Source organism: Ruditapes philippinarum, unplaced genomic scaffold (genome assembly GCF_026571515.1).
Source record: "Ruditapes philippinarum isolate M1 unplaced genomic scaffold, ASM2657151v2 ctg667_1_1_1_1, whole genome shotgun sequence".
NCBI classification, from domain to species: Eukaryota; Metazoa; Mollusca; class Bivalvia; order Venerida; family Veneridae; genus Ruditapes; species Ruditapes philippinarum.
Window position 1 is genome coordinate 227,143 of NW_026859933.1, and position 14,266 is coordinate 241,408.

At 30.2% G+C, this 14,266-nt stretch overlaps 1 protein-coding gene across 1 annotated transcript in view; it reads left to right on the plus strand.

Annotated features, from left to right (window-relative positions):
• LOC132758325 (IQ motif and ankyrin repeat domain-containing protein 1-like) overlaps positions 1–7,780 on the plus strand; it is a 34,325-nt gene extending 26,545 nt beyond the window's left edge. The window contains exons 12-14 of the mRNA XM_060749903.1: positions 156–290; positions 1,064–1,192; positions 5,903–7,780. Of these exons, the coding sequence (XP_060605886.1) occupies positions 156–290; positions 1,064–1,192; positions 5,903–6,071 (433 nt within the window). The 3' untranslated portion in view covers positions 6,072–7,780. The remainder of the gene's footprint in view (positions 1–155; positions 291–1,063; positions 1,193–5,902) is intronic.
• Positions 7,781–14,266: the final 6,486 nt, after the last annotated feature.

Below are 14,266 nucleotides of genomic sequence, written 5' to 3' on the forward strand. Positions count from 1 at the left end.
CTTGGAAAAACACACACAAAAAACAACATATATGGTTATAATTTGTCCATTCTAGCAACCACTCTTGTTTATCTTTAATATCCTCTTGGCATTTCAACAGCTTTGATAAGTTGCCTGTTATTTAAAAATTGATAGCAACTATTAACTGTTTCTAGGTGGGCATTGATAATAGATCCTAACGCTCAAGCTGCAACTTTCTTACGTTATCGGGACACTAATTACCTCAATACACTTAGTCCGGCACAGATGGAACCCGAGAAAGTACGCATGTCGGTTCTCGGTGCAATCAGGTATATGCATTCATAATTAACTAGAAATTATTCAATATCTTAGTATAAACAGGTTTTCTCAATAGCGTTTTTATTTTCTTAAACCTAAACAGTATCGTGTCTCAGTATAGAAATAAATCTTTCTATTCTCTCAATATTAAATATGTAGTTTATATCAAACTCAGTATAAGTTTATTTTTTTTCAAAACTACTACATATTTCAAGAGTAATTAGTTTTAAAGTTAGAGTTATGTATAAAGATAATTTTAGTTTAGCACAATTTGATAACAGTAAGTACCCAACTTTAAACTTAGTGAACATACATGCAGACATATCAAGAAAAGCGGGTTCGAGCGCCATGTCTCTTATGACTCAGCAAAACCCCTTTCAGATTTGGACATCGGTTTAAGTTTATTTACTAGTAGTGAAAATCATCCAAAAATTAGTGAAAACCTGCTGGCCTCTAAGCATATTTGAATGAGAGATTACTGTAGTTACACTGTAAACCTTATTTGAAAAAACATGTTAAGGATTTATATATGATCAGAATAGTCTGTTCATATTGATTTATTTTAAAAAGTTAAAATAAAGAAAAAAAAAGAAACATGTAAACTTAAAATAACATTTCTTTGGTGTTGGGTAATTTAAGGATGACCTTGTCTTGTAATTCAAACCAATATGATCATAGATTCAATCAGTGATGAGATGTTGATAAACTAAAATGTGCAGCCTTTTCCACACATAATAATGGTGTACATACGTAACTGACAGTTGAATTTATTTACTGTATATAGGTATGGTAAACCACTGATAATTGATATGATGGAGGTAGATATGTTTCATGCTGTAGAGAGAAGATTTGATGAGGTAACACCAGGACTTCTTAATGCTATCATGGATAAGTCTATCATGCAGGAACAGGAGTAAGTGTTTACTTTATAATATATCAAGAGGTTCAATCTCTCACTAACTACCAATTTCTCATACAAATATCACTCCCTGCTGGTAAAGTGACATAAAGGGCTCATTTAACATGTTTAGGGACTATGTGCACCATGAAACTGGTCTATTTGGATGCCAGCATGAATATGTATTTAACTAAAGTTTCCATTTGAAAAAAAAGTGTTCACATTGCATGATGAGTGTATGTTTGACATGAAATAATAGTACACGTATAAGGAAAAAACAGTTATGGAAAACTTTTGAAATGTACTGCTATATGATAGTAAGGGACTGAAATTTATAATTATGCTATTGTTTCAATATATATATGATCTTTATAATGTTGAATACATGCATGTAGTAAATGAATGAGATATTCACTCATAATAAATCATCTGATTAACCTATAAAACATACAAGAAATGAGTTAGTGTTTAACTCTGAATATAGGTATCACTCAGTCATGTTATAACCAATCTTGGCTTACATTGCTTCCATTCACACCCATCAATTGATTTATATCAATGTACTTAATGATTCGTATTTCATGTAAGTTTTCTTATTCTTAAAGTAAAGTAAACAAAATGAGGCCATTATTATATACTAGTATACCTTTCACTTTTAGCACTTGTATGATATGATATGAATTAAATGTTAATTAGGTCTAATATATCAATGTCAATTTATTTAATTAATAGAATAAATTGTTTTCAATTTAAACTTTGCACCATAAAAACCTTAAAAGGAGAGTTTATATCCAGATTCCAACAACTAACTTTACATATATCATAAAGAGGTCCGGCTTTATGTAAGTTATTGAAACCAAAGCACTGTGTATTGCCTTGTGCTAAATTCTGCCCAGGGCTTATCTTTTTAAGATAGTTATAGTTCAGGTGTGTTAATTGAAGTACAGTAAATTAGTTCATTGATATATTTTTGTTGAAATGTTCTATATATAGAATCACTTATCTATAGTTGTATAGTGTTAACATTGTCATCACATAATGAGTGTGTTATATATGGACAAATTGTCTTACTTTCTAGTGCAAGGTTATTTAACAGTTGTTATTTTAATTAAAGACCTTTACTAATGGCTTATAAGGTCAATAAGAATTTATAATATATGGCATTACACATAGCAAATTGTATCTGCACAAGTATGAAATAAGAAAGAAAAGATAGTTAATCCTGGTTTTATAAGTCAAAAGGTCCTTACAATATTTTTTTTGTAATTAACAAAGTTGCATATTTAGTTTGCATATTGACATTTGTTTTTAATTATAAAAAATAATCAATCTAGAAGTATAAACAATGAATTTAAGCAATTATAGGATATTTAATGTCATATTGTACTGCACTGTCTCTGTTATGCTCTAACCATCACATACAAAGGGACCCTTTGTGGCTGAGGTGTTGATATAAGGGATGAGGCATCAGTATTGCAGCAACCTTTTATCCCTGGATGGTCATAAAAGGTGACAAAATGGGTTTGAATTAATGGAGTCTTTGCATGTCTTAGATCCAGCAGGTGAGTTGGTTTTGACCCCTGGTGTTGCTTTAATTTTTGAACACCAAAGGTTAGCCAAAATCATCTTTCCTGTTTTGGCAACATATGACATTAATCGTGTTGGCGAGCTGTAAAACCAAACTAAACAAAAATGGAAAGAGAAGACACAATACAATTGGCAGTTATTGTTATACAATAAGCTTCCAAACATGAAACATACACGTACATTTTATGATTTAATTTTATGATTCAGTTAAACAGATGGCTTTTTTTTCAAATGACAGTTTCAAACCTCATATTATTGAGCTTTTTACAATTGAAATGAATGAGATATAAATGCTTCATTATCGAAGTGTTTTGTTACATAACCATTCTTAAATAAATGACTCATTATTTACTGAAATGTGACTAATAATTGATGAACAATGTAATACATGTATGACATCAGACATAAACTGAAGATAAGAAAAAAATGTTTTAGAACAAGTTATCCAATTGTTTAATAAATTAATGTATACTTTAATTATATGGCTCATAAACATTAACCATAAATTTTCTTTTATGAATAAAAATTGTTCTTACTTCTTTGATATTTTTTCACCTATATTAGTATGAAATTTGTTATTGAGGTTGTCTCCCTTCTATTGTACATGTAGTGTAAATATGGTAAACCTGCTTTAAAAAAAAACTTTCCGAAAATCAGTGATAAGTTAAAAGTTTTTGTTTGAATGAAAAATAAAGATAAAACATCACTATGATTCAAATTAGAAAAACAATTATATTCCCAGAATTGATAAGGTTCATTAAATTAGAATAAGTTGTCATTTTCAGTGAGAGATTTTAATTATATCTATGTATGACATCATTGTACAAACTATGATGATTTCAGGTTAACATATTAGTTTATATTTTTACATAGTTCAGTACTATAAACCACAAATAAAAATATATTTTAGAATAAATTAAAGCATTGAAAGATATGTATTCATTGATATAACAATTATAAACTTGTGACAGTATTTAAACACTGTTAATTTATTCATATTTTGAAATATATTAATTATCAATTAACATTAATTTAATTGTTTTCATTTCTGCATTAATGAACCACTTTGTTTTGAATTAAGGATTGACAAATTATATACAATTGTAAAATTGTTATGTTCTGTTCTTTCACAGAAAAGAAACCAGGTCAGGTTGTTTTAATTATTGCATACAGACATTTCATAGAATAGGTTTTACTGTAACTGAAAGCTTTGTCTGAATCTAACAGATACTGGTATTATGTGAAAATTGACATCTGTTTTAAAATCTTAGTATCAAAATTTGTGTTAGCACTTGAATAAAATTATGTAATTGATCTGCTTCAAATCTGAAGAAGAAGAAAACCAGAAACAATGGAATAAAGAATTTGGTTAATATTGATATAGTAGAAATAAAACAGAAAAAGTCTAAATAATGATTATGATAATAACCTGCATGGATGTTCTTGTTTAAATACAAACTAAGACACCTGTGACCATGGTATATATATAACAGCTTCCTTGATTTAAAGAATGGGAGTGTCAGTCTAATATATATTTAAAGTAGATATTTAAATAAATTTTACCTTTGGCTGCTTGAACAGAATGTGATGAGCCTTTGCCCCCAGTAAAGAGACAGACCAGCCTGCATATCCGTGCAGTCTGACCAGGCTCTATACTGTTGGTTGCCTGCACAAAAATCCCTAATCTCTTTGACTGGATGGTTTCAAGGTCAAAGCAGTGGAAATTTGTTACACAAAATCAGCAGGTTTAGGGTAAAGAAAAAAAAAAGAGAAAAAGTTGTATTTTTTCAAAGTAGACTACAAATGTATTTTTGTTCTCCATAAATCATTTGTATAATTAAAAACACTTGGCTAATATAAAATAGTTTGGAAAATTCAAACTTGAAGATCCCGTATGTTTTGTTAGTGATATTGTTACTGTGTGTATAACCACACTTGCAAAAAATTATATATGTTTATGCAAATAAAACAATTTTCAAACATCGAAGAATATGTAAAACGTGTACTGCAAATATTTGTGCACATTATATTTAATCAATAAATTACATGCATTCATTTCTTATTGGAAAGTTTGATTTAGAATTTATAGAAAATAAATTTCTAATTACCTCCCTTTATTTACATGAAATGTTAAATTGGGTACTAGTAATATCTTTATAAATAATGCTTATTGGAACTTACAATATTGACAAATCTTACTTTGAGCATCATATTTATGAAATAAAACCATGAAAAAATTGTGTTACAGGATCTTTAAGATTAATATATTGATGGTTAAAGAACTGTTAAGACATTTTTTAAGTCAAATGTCATTCTGCATGTTTAAATATCCAAACTTTCCAAAGTATACACATTTTTTTATTATTTACATTTCCTACCCAGTTACTGATGTAGTAAAGGTTATTTCTGCAGATTTTGACATTTAAAAAGTTATTTCTGTGTAAGGCTCAGCTTAAATTGTTTTTTTTTTTGTACACTTGACAAAATTTTGACCTTCAAGAACAAGTTTTAATTTTCATAAATTTTACCAGAATCTAGTAATAATGGTAAAAAGGAAGAATAATAGATAAATAAATAATATTGTTTTGATGTGTGTATAGTGTTTAAACATGTATTCATTTACAAGCTCCACTATTTGAAGTATAGGGAGAGCTGATTGTACTCCCAAATTTGTGGCATCAGCATCACACTGTAGTTAAGTTTTTGCATGCAAAAACTTCTTTTTCTCTGTGATTATAGTAATATGATGGGCACAGGTACAGGATAATGCCCCTTTTCTTACTGTCAAGCACTGAGAATAGTCAAGTAAGCTGTCGGCTCTGCTATATTTGTATATAGTCAAAATATATTGACATGCCAAAGCTTGATTCTGAGATATTTTCCTTATGGGGCATAATCTCGCTTTAACGGCCAGATATTGCCCAGACACGAAAATAGCACAATATCTCGTTGCGCAGTACAATTAGTTGGACTATATTTGTATAATGCTTGAAGAGAAGGCTGAAGTTGCCAAAGTTGCTAGAACTTGTTGTTCAACTCTTTTGCCATTTCTTATAATTAGTCTTATTTGTAAAATAATGAATATTAATATTAAATCAAATATTATCTTACTATGAAGGAATATAAATTTTATTGTAGGTATTTAAAGCTGGTGAAGGAGACAGATCCACCTGAGTATCATAAAAATAAATTCAACGACCTCCGTACTGCCAACTTCAAACTTTTCATCATTACAAAGAACAAATTCCCAGTGGAAGATCTTCTAGATAGAACATATCCAATCAGAGTACATGTACCAATCACATGATCACTTCATTAATGTTAATATCCAATCAGAGTACATGTACCAATCATGTGATCATTAATGTCAATATCCAATCAGAGTACATGTACCAATCACATGAACACTTCGTTAATGTTAATATCCAATCAGAGTACATGTACCAATCACATGATCACTTCATCAATGTTAATATGCGTGTGATTCTTATAAGTTTTGTATACTGTAGATATTTTGTTTAAGAATATGATAAAAAATAAATAAATTTATATTTAGATTGATACACAGAAAAAATAGGCTTTATAATGTTTTATTTATGTGGTAAATGTTGTTGGGTTGATTTACTTCTAGCTGTTTGTTCATACATTTGTCAGTTAAATAATTGTTTATTTCTTTATAGTGAACCTGAGCATATTTTCACTTGTATTTCATAAAATGTTTTGAAACTTATTATTTCAAGGAGTATATCTGAATTTTGTGTATAGGATCCCAGATAAATACTATATTTTGACATTTTATTCTAAATTTATATTTCATTATGGACTTTTTTGCAAATGTATAAATAAATGTTTTGCAGGGTTTTATAGAAACAAGATGTAAAAAGAATTTAAAGATTTCATAACATTTTTCACTTAATTTGTTTTTCATGATATATTCATTAACATCTATAAAATGTCTTCCTTGCTAATATGCAAATCACTTTTCTCTTGTTATGTTTTGTTTCATATCCATTAGCATATATATTAATGTTAGCATGGGAATGTACTTTTATGTTTGAATTATCACTGTTAACATTTTCATTTTATAATGTCCCTGTAGTATATTAAGAGATTTACATGCATAAGTTTTACACATGCATATGTATTATAATAATTGCTATATAATATTTGTAATGTATTAACATGTTAGCAGATATGTTAACAAATGACTGGAATGCAATCATACAATATTTAGAAGTAATCAGATAGAATATAAAGTTTAGAAAGGGAGATAATATAAGGTCATAGAGTGCTTTTATTGACAAATGTTAGAGCTGTTCGAATCACGAGTATTGATATAAGCGCCATCTTGTGCCACATAATGATGCTAGAGATCTAGTTTGGTTCTTCTACAATCATTTAGGTCACCTGTTTTACTAGTATGCCAAATTAGCCAAAGCTGCCAATTTTTTAAACTTTCCATTACAGTTATATGTGTTTTAATTCATAAATCATTAGGTACTGATTTGATAATAGCTAACTAAAATCAAATTATTATTTTTTAACATAAAATGCTTTAGATTTATATAAATTCAATATTTCACTATTCTTGTCTATTGCTTATAAACTAATATAACATGATGAATATTTATTGTGTTCCAGATCCTACCAATTGATGAATTCTAAATTCATGCTACTTGTACTCGTGCAGTAAACAACACACACTTGTTATTTTAAAATCTGCAGACATTTCATTTTACAGTGAACATATGGTTGCTATTATTTTACACTGCATTCATTTCATGTTCCAGACTATTGTTCTAGGGTTTTATGGAAATATTGTTATACATGTAATATGTGAATATTGAAATTTACTCTTAAACATATATATGAAATGAATGATATAGTGTTTGTTAATTCAAGATGTATTATTTCTTTACTTTTACTTACATATTTAATAAGCAAATACTGTGATAATGCATTTACACTTGAAACATCCGTCCTTTATATAACAAATAAACATTCTACAATCAATAACTGTATTTATTTTTTCAAAGCACAATGAACAACATAGTGTTGTCCTTAAATGTTTGATATGGAATATGTGATATCTCTTTCCTATTATTTAAAGAACATCATAAACTTTTATAAGTGTTATCATACTGTAATGTTTATAGTATGTGTATATATATAATAAAGTACTTATCCCTACTTTCCTGTCAGTAAGGGCAAAAAAAACACACTCTTTGGTATGGACAAAAATTACCGCCCTTTGAGCATGTTCATAGTGTATCGGGTTCATTGGGTGTGTGAGAAGATTAATAGGTACAAAGAACGCTCCTTGCTAACTTTGCTTATTGTAAAACTATATCAAAAACTGAGCCCTGCTGATTTCAGCGATATTGCGGGAGTGAGTTGGGAGTGAGTTATACGGGGCATTGAGGTCTTGGTAATGTATCAACATTTAATTTCTCATACCTATCAAATTGCGTGGTAACGTTTTCTCTTCTCTTTGTATCGGTTTTCACACCGCTCACTTTTCTCCACAGGTAAACTGAGCTCCCTGTCCAAACTCATTAGCAGGCTGTAAAACTGAAATATGAACTTCCAGGGAAAGTAAAATGTACATAAATTATAACTCATAATACTGCTTTATATTTGCATAAAATGCTCGCATCATAAATGATCTTGACGTTTGACCTGGTCAATATCTTTGTTTTATATCATAGAAGATTTGTTAATTTCTTGAACTATCAGCTGTACTCGTGCTTACTACACACCGTCCAGCAATAATGTCAAATTTGAAAGTCGGCTTGAAAAAATGGTTGCAATTTCTTAAGAATGTTGGACATTGTTACTGACCGGTGTTTTTCAGCATTAGATAATATCAAATAAATTATATTGTAGAAACCATGCATCGGTTATCGGAATTGGGTTCTTATCTGAATTACAAAATTATGTAGAGACTTGTATAATTTTTAGAACAATGATATTATATATACATGTACACAGATGTGCTGTCATTTATAAATATATTCAGTGAAAGATAAAAAAAAGAAACTTAACGTAGGGGAATTTGTTTATTTACTGCTAGTCCAGATACTGTTTTACTGTCTCTCTTTGTGCCCGTTGTCTGAAACTATATTCTTACTTTCTATTTACATAGTTATGTATACAAAGAGAGACAACATCTTAATTTAACTAGAAAACTATGCTTTAAAAATGTAGGTTTTATTTAAAGATAATGTAAATGATTACTCATAAGGTAAGATGAGTGTTGCCCAGTTAAGCGATGTAAACTATAAAGTTTCACCTGCTTGGTTTCCGACATACGGCGCGTGCCAGTTTACAAGTATCGACAGGTGCACGATGGTGGTTTATAAGTTTAAATTGTAGAAAGTTTTCATCTGTGACAGTTTAAAAAATTTATTCATCCATTTCTTTTTGATCAAAATCACACAATTATACTAAATTTTGAAATAAAACTATAAAGATTTGCGCTTGCGTGTCTCAAGTTTTGTACAGACAGAATACCTTATAATTTTAAAACTTAATATTAAAATGAAAACAATCTGTATTAAAGTATGACATTTATATTTAAAATAATTGAAGTCATGAAATGAAACTGTTTGGCTGATCATGTATTTCAAGTTGTTTTTTGAGTTATTTTGTTTGTTTTGTTTTTCTAACTTTAGCCCGAAGCTTGTCGAATTGATAAAGTCGCACCAGGTAATCTCTTGCGATTTCATTACAGCGTTAAATAAAAGTTTATTTATCATGTTTTGTACTATTGAAATGAATTTTCTTTTAACTTTTAAATTTGCTTATGGTGACCTTAATACAAGATATTACACGCTCATATAAAGATTATATCGTGTTTTTCAACTGTAAACATACGTGATATATGTAGATATATATACTGCATGAATGATACATTCATTAATGTATACTTGTTTACTATTTACTAGTCTATCACAGCTGGTAGGAATGTAATCGACAGCCTGTTCGTGGGCGCTACCATGTTGTTTGTGTTACCTGCAGAGATGTATTAATTTATATAAAATATAAACTTAAGTCTGTAATAAGAGTCTGATATCTGGGCCAGGCCGAAATGAGCCTAGGTGACCGACCACAAAAGACTTAAATGTTCGTGTTTGTATATTTGCTATACTAGTGGCATATAACCCCCTATTAATTTTGGTTAGTCGAGAGTTTTAGTTTTATTTAAACAAATCCATATAATATGCAAGTGTTTTCAACATATCTGACATTCTGATCACAAAATGATTGTTAAAAACAAAAATAACATATGTTGTCTTGTGTTTGATATGTGACCTCGCTTTTTATAAAATAAAAAAAACAGAATAATTACTCGATTTTTTTAATTTGTTTTTGAAACCGGTCGCTTTTGTAATAAACACTAGGAAAATAACAATTCTTACAAATTAGAATAAAGTTAAGTCACAGTCATGTTTTCTCTCTAGTTGTGGATATATCCTGATGTTAGTGTTTATATTCCGTATCTTATTTAAAACAGGCGTCTATTCTTAGACACCTCTGCAAAATTACTTTATTATATACGCATGCAAAGTCTAGAAATAGAATTTATATTTACAATAACCTTGGAGACAGCACAACTGGGTTTATTTGTAGAAATTCGCCTGACGCTGTTGCCAACTTGGTGATATTTGAGAGCGGTTATTGGGAAAATTGGAGTTATTAAAATTAGACGGTGCGATCTTGTTGCTACTCTGGTATTGTCAGTACATCGATCACATAGAATCATGTACATGGTTACAGTCAATGACATGAGATTAAAAAAAGCGTACAACATTTAATTTATACAGAATTTATTTAAGTTCGGTCGTGTAGGAGGCTATAAGCTTCAAGACACACTATAGAATCCGTTCTCAGAACCAACTAAGCAATGAAAGTATAAAGTTTCTGGCTAAGAACTAACAGCTTGCTCCTGACGGGTTGTGGCGTGGCCAGCAATCCTTAGATAACTAGTCCGGCGCGTTGACCACTCGGCCACGCCCTACAGCTATGTTCTAAAAATCTAACTTTTTAGTCATGGGCAGCAGCATTCCATTCCTCTCTTCTTCTTAAATAAATCAAAATCAGCTAAGTAGAAAAAACTAAGCGATTTGAAGAGTATGTGTATTAAATCACTGAATCGTGAACTACTATAAAAAAAGGTTTTCAAATGTCGCAACATCTGCGTTTTCTCTTATTTTTTCATTTTAAAAAGCCATATGTAAAATGGTAACATATGTAAATATTTTGAGCAGCAGACCCACATTAACCTCTGACAGGTGAGACACAACGGCACGCGCCCCTTGTCAAAAATTTGAAATACGCCACGCGCCACCTTGGTGACACACATACACACTTAAATTTTGATACTGATAAAGTAAAGTTTATGTTTAATGTTGCGTTGAAATATTTTTATTGTTATTATCCTACAACAGCTGTGTCCATTTATCACAATAAACATAGGCCTTTGATGATAACTATAAGTGATTTAAAAAAAATCTTTTTTTTTCTTTCGAAGAGCTGACTTGTGTGTATGTAAGAACTAAATATGTAAAATTTTCAATTGTTCAAATACATACAGCATAACATCACAGGTTTCATTTCCCAACACCCGGATGAACTCGGAAATCTGACTCTATATATTGCCTGTTGTTACGCCAAGATTCCGTACCGTGTGTGTGTGTGTGTGTGTGTGTGTGTGTGTGTGTGTGTGTTTGGTTTATTTACCCTCGCCTCCGGAATGAACCATATGGGCGAGCAAAATTCCGTACCATCCATGGCTGAGTCCTTTTATATGGCTGCAAAGTCAGTGTAGGTTGTAGTCAATTTACCTCCATGTTTCCGAAACGGACGAGATCATTTCTTAATAACACATCTTAATGTTCATCTCTCACCATATCCTGGGATTGACATGATGGGGTGGGCGGTTGGTAGAAACTCGTCCACTTGAATGTATGTAAAAATCCTCCACAAAGGATTTGTGTGCGTTTTAAACAAATGGAAAATAGCAAACAACAGTAAATGATATTTCTAGCATTTTGCATTTTTATGAAAACCTAAAAATAATTTCTTTGTAGATGTTTTTTTTTGTAAGTTTTGTTATAATTTAGTAAAATGGTACCAAACTATATCATTGTGCGCATGGATTTTGATTGTTGTTCTAATGATATTGATAATCTTTCATGATGCCTGGTTTAATTATTGTGATCATATGTAATATATAGTGCGAATGATTTATGAATATTTTAACTATATACCGGTATTATGTGATAATATGTGTGTTTTTTTGTAATCTTACTTATAATTGTATATGTTTATGCTCTTTATTTCTGGAGAACGAAAGTATCCATCCATCCATCTAGCGACCTAATACAAATATAAGTATTTGGGTATCTTGTTAGTCTTTAAAAATAACTTATAAAAACAATACTTATATAAAGCACTTACAATTTTCTGAATATAGACAAAACTTTAATTATTCTGGGCTCTTTAAAAAAGGAATTTCAAGAAGGTAACATTTAAGTATACAAAGTTAATAAAAACTTAAATACATATTGCCTTTCAAAGAAGAAAAAGAAATAATTATTTATAATAAAATATAACAATAAAAAAGGAACAAATATATATAAATGCATGTATATATGCACTATTAAAGTTACTAAACAGTAATGTTGTCCTGATCAACTGTCAATACATTTAAGTTCCTGGTAAAATATGATGCGTGTAATGAGGGCAGCACAAATTACCGAATGGTGCGATCTTTGGTTCCGTTTTTCTTTTCTTTAACATTAAATTTCCTCATTCTCTTTTGTATTGTTATACTTTTAACTTTGCCTCTATACTACTCGATTCATCTGAAATTTAAGACAACTTTAAATCTCAGATTTGAGCGCAGCTAACGTAATACATCTTAAAATAGACACTACTACTTCTTTGCTTACTTAAGCAATATTATAGACTGCATTATAGTGAAGGTCACATTTACAAATACTCGTTAATCTATAGACAATGTGTAATGTTACCGATTGATTCACATAGTGATATAATAGTTCCCCTTTGTTAATTCAGGTTGACCTTCCATATAACTAACATACTGTAAACTTCGTCAGCATTTAATTTAGACTTTAAAGCTATACAAATTGTGAACAAACTGACCACAACAAATTAATTCATGTATTTGTCAGCATGGCAACCACAAAAATGAAGAGGCGATGTAATAAGCCCCAAATGCAACCTGTCACCGTATTGCTTTGTTCCGGCTGCCGGTACATAAGGTGACAGGTGGCAGCCGAATCATCTCTAACTGTAAATGTAAATCTAAATTCCTTCAACTTTCAATAAAGTTGTAAAGTAAACTGCTATAAAGCAATTATCAGTTCACCTTTAGCATAAGAGAACGGTACATCTCTTTGTATTCTGCTTACGCTAAACAGCGCGTGCCCATCTGTCGTCTGCCGCAGAGCCGAACGCCAATCGTACTCAAATATCAAAATATTATCGAATCAATTTTCAGATATAAGAGGCTTCCATATCGGCAAATATTGATTTTAATCGCGTCTTCTCCTTAAATCCTGTAACCGGGGCTAATTCTATTGTCCTTTGCCGAGTCGTTTAACGGTATGTCAGACGTGTCCTGTTAAAATCACTGTTTACAGAATTTGACAATCGTGAAACAGTAGCAAACGAATCCGCTCTGCAGAATACCTTACTGCAGTATATAATTTAATTATTATATGTGCTTTGTTCATTTCTGTTATATATATACAGTATTTATATAAATGCAGTATTTAGCCTATATTTATATTACAAACGTATCTGTATGCGCGTATAGATATAAATGTATATAATTATGTATAATTTTAATCTAATATCCAATATGTGAACAACCAGAGATCAATGATTACCCTTGAGGGAATTATGAATTTTTTATTATCAGTAATATTTTCTAATTTTAAGGACACTGACCATTAGGTTATATTTTTATAATGATCTTTTTTAAAGCTTATTAAAACTGCCATTACATATTAAATGGTACATTGGCATTATTGGTTAACCAAACATCATCTCTAATATAATATTGAGCAATATTGAGGCTGGGTGAGAATACCATCGGGCGTTCACACCAACTTAATATATACTTACAATAAAGTACGTAAAATTGCATACCTGCATGCAACAGCCCACGACAGATGTATTTTTATTAATTCTAAGGGCATAAGTGCTTTTTATTATGGAATGTTGTTGAAAGCAATTTTGCATCGTTCATAGAATATTTTTTGCTGTTTTCCTGTACACAAATATTGATGTTTTGTTTGTCACCTATAATATCGTTTGTTTCTGACCATTTAATATTACTGTATATGTAAGTTATACAGCAAGGATCACTGATTAGCTGGTGCTTGTCATGAAAAAATTCCACCGCAATCATTATGTCATAAAACACGGGCTATTATTTAATAGGATTCACTTACAAACAATTTTGGTTCT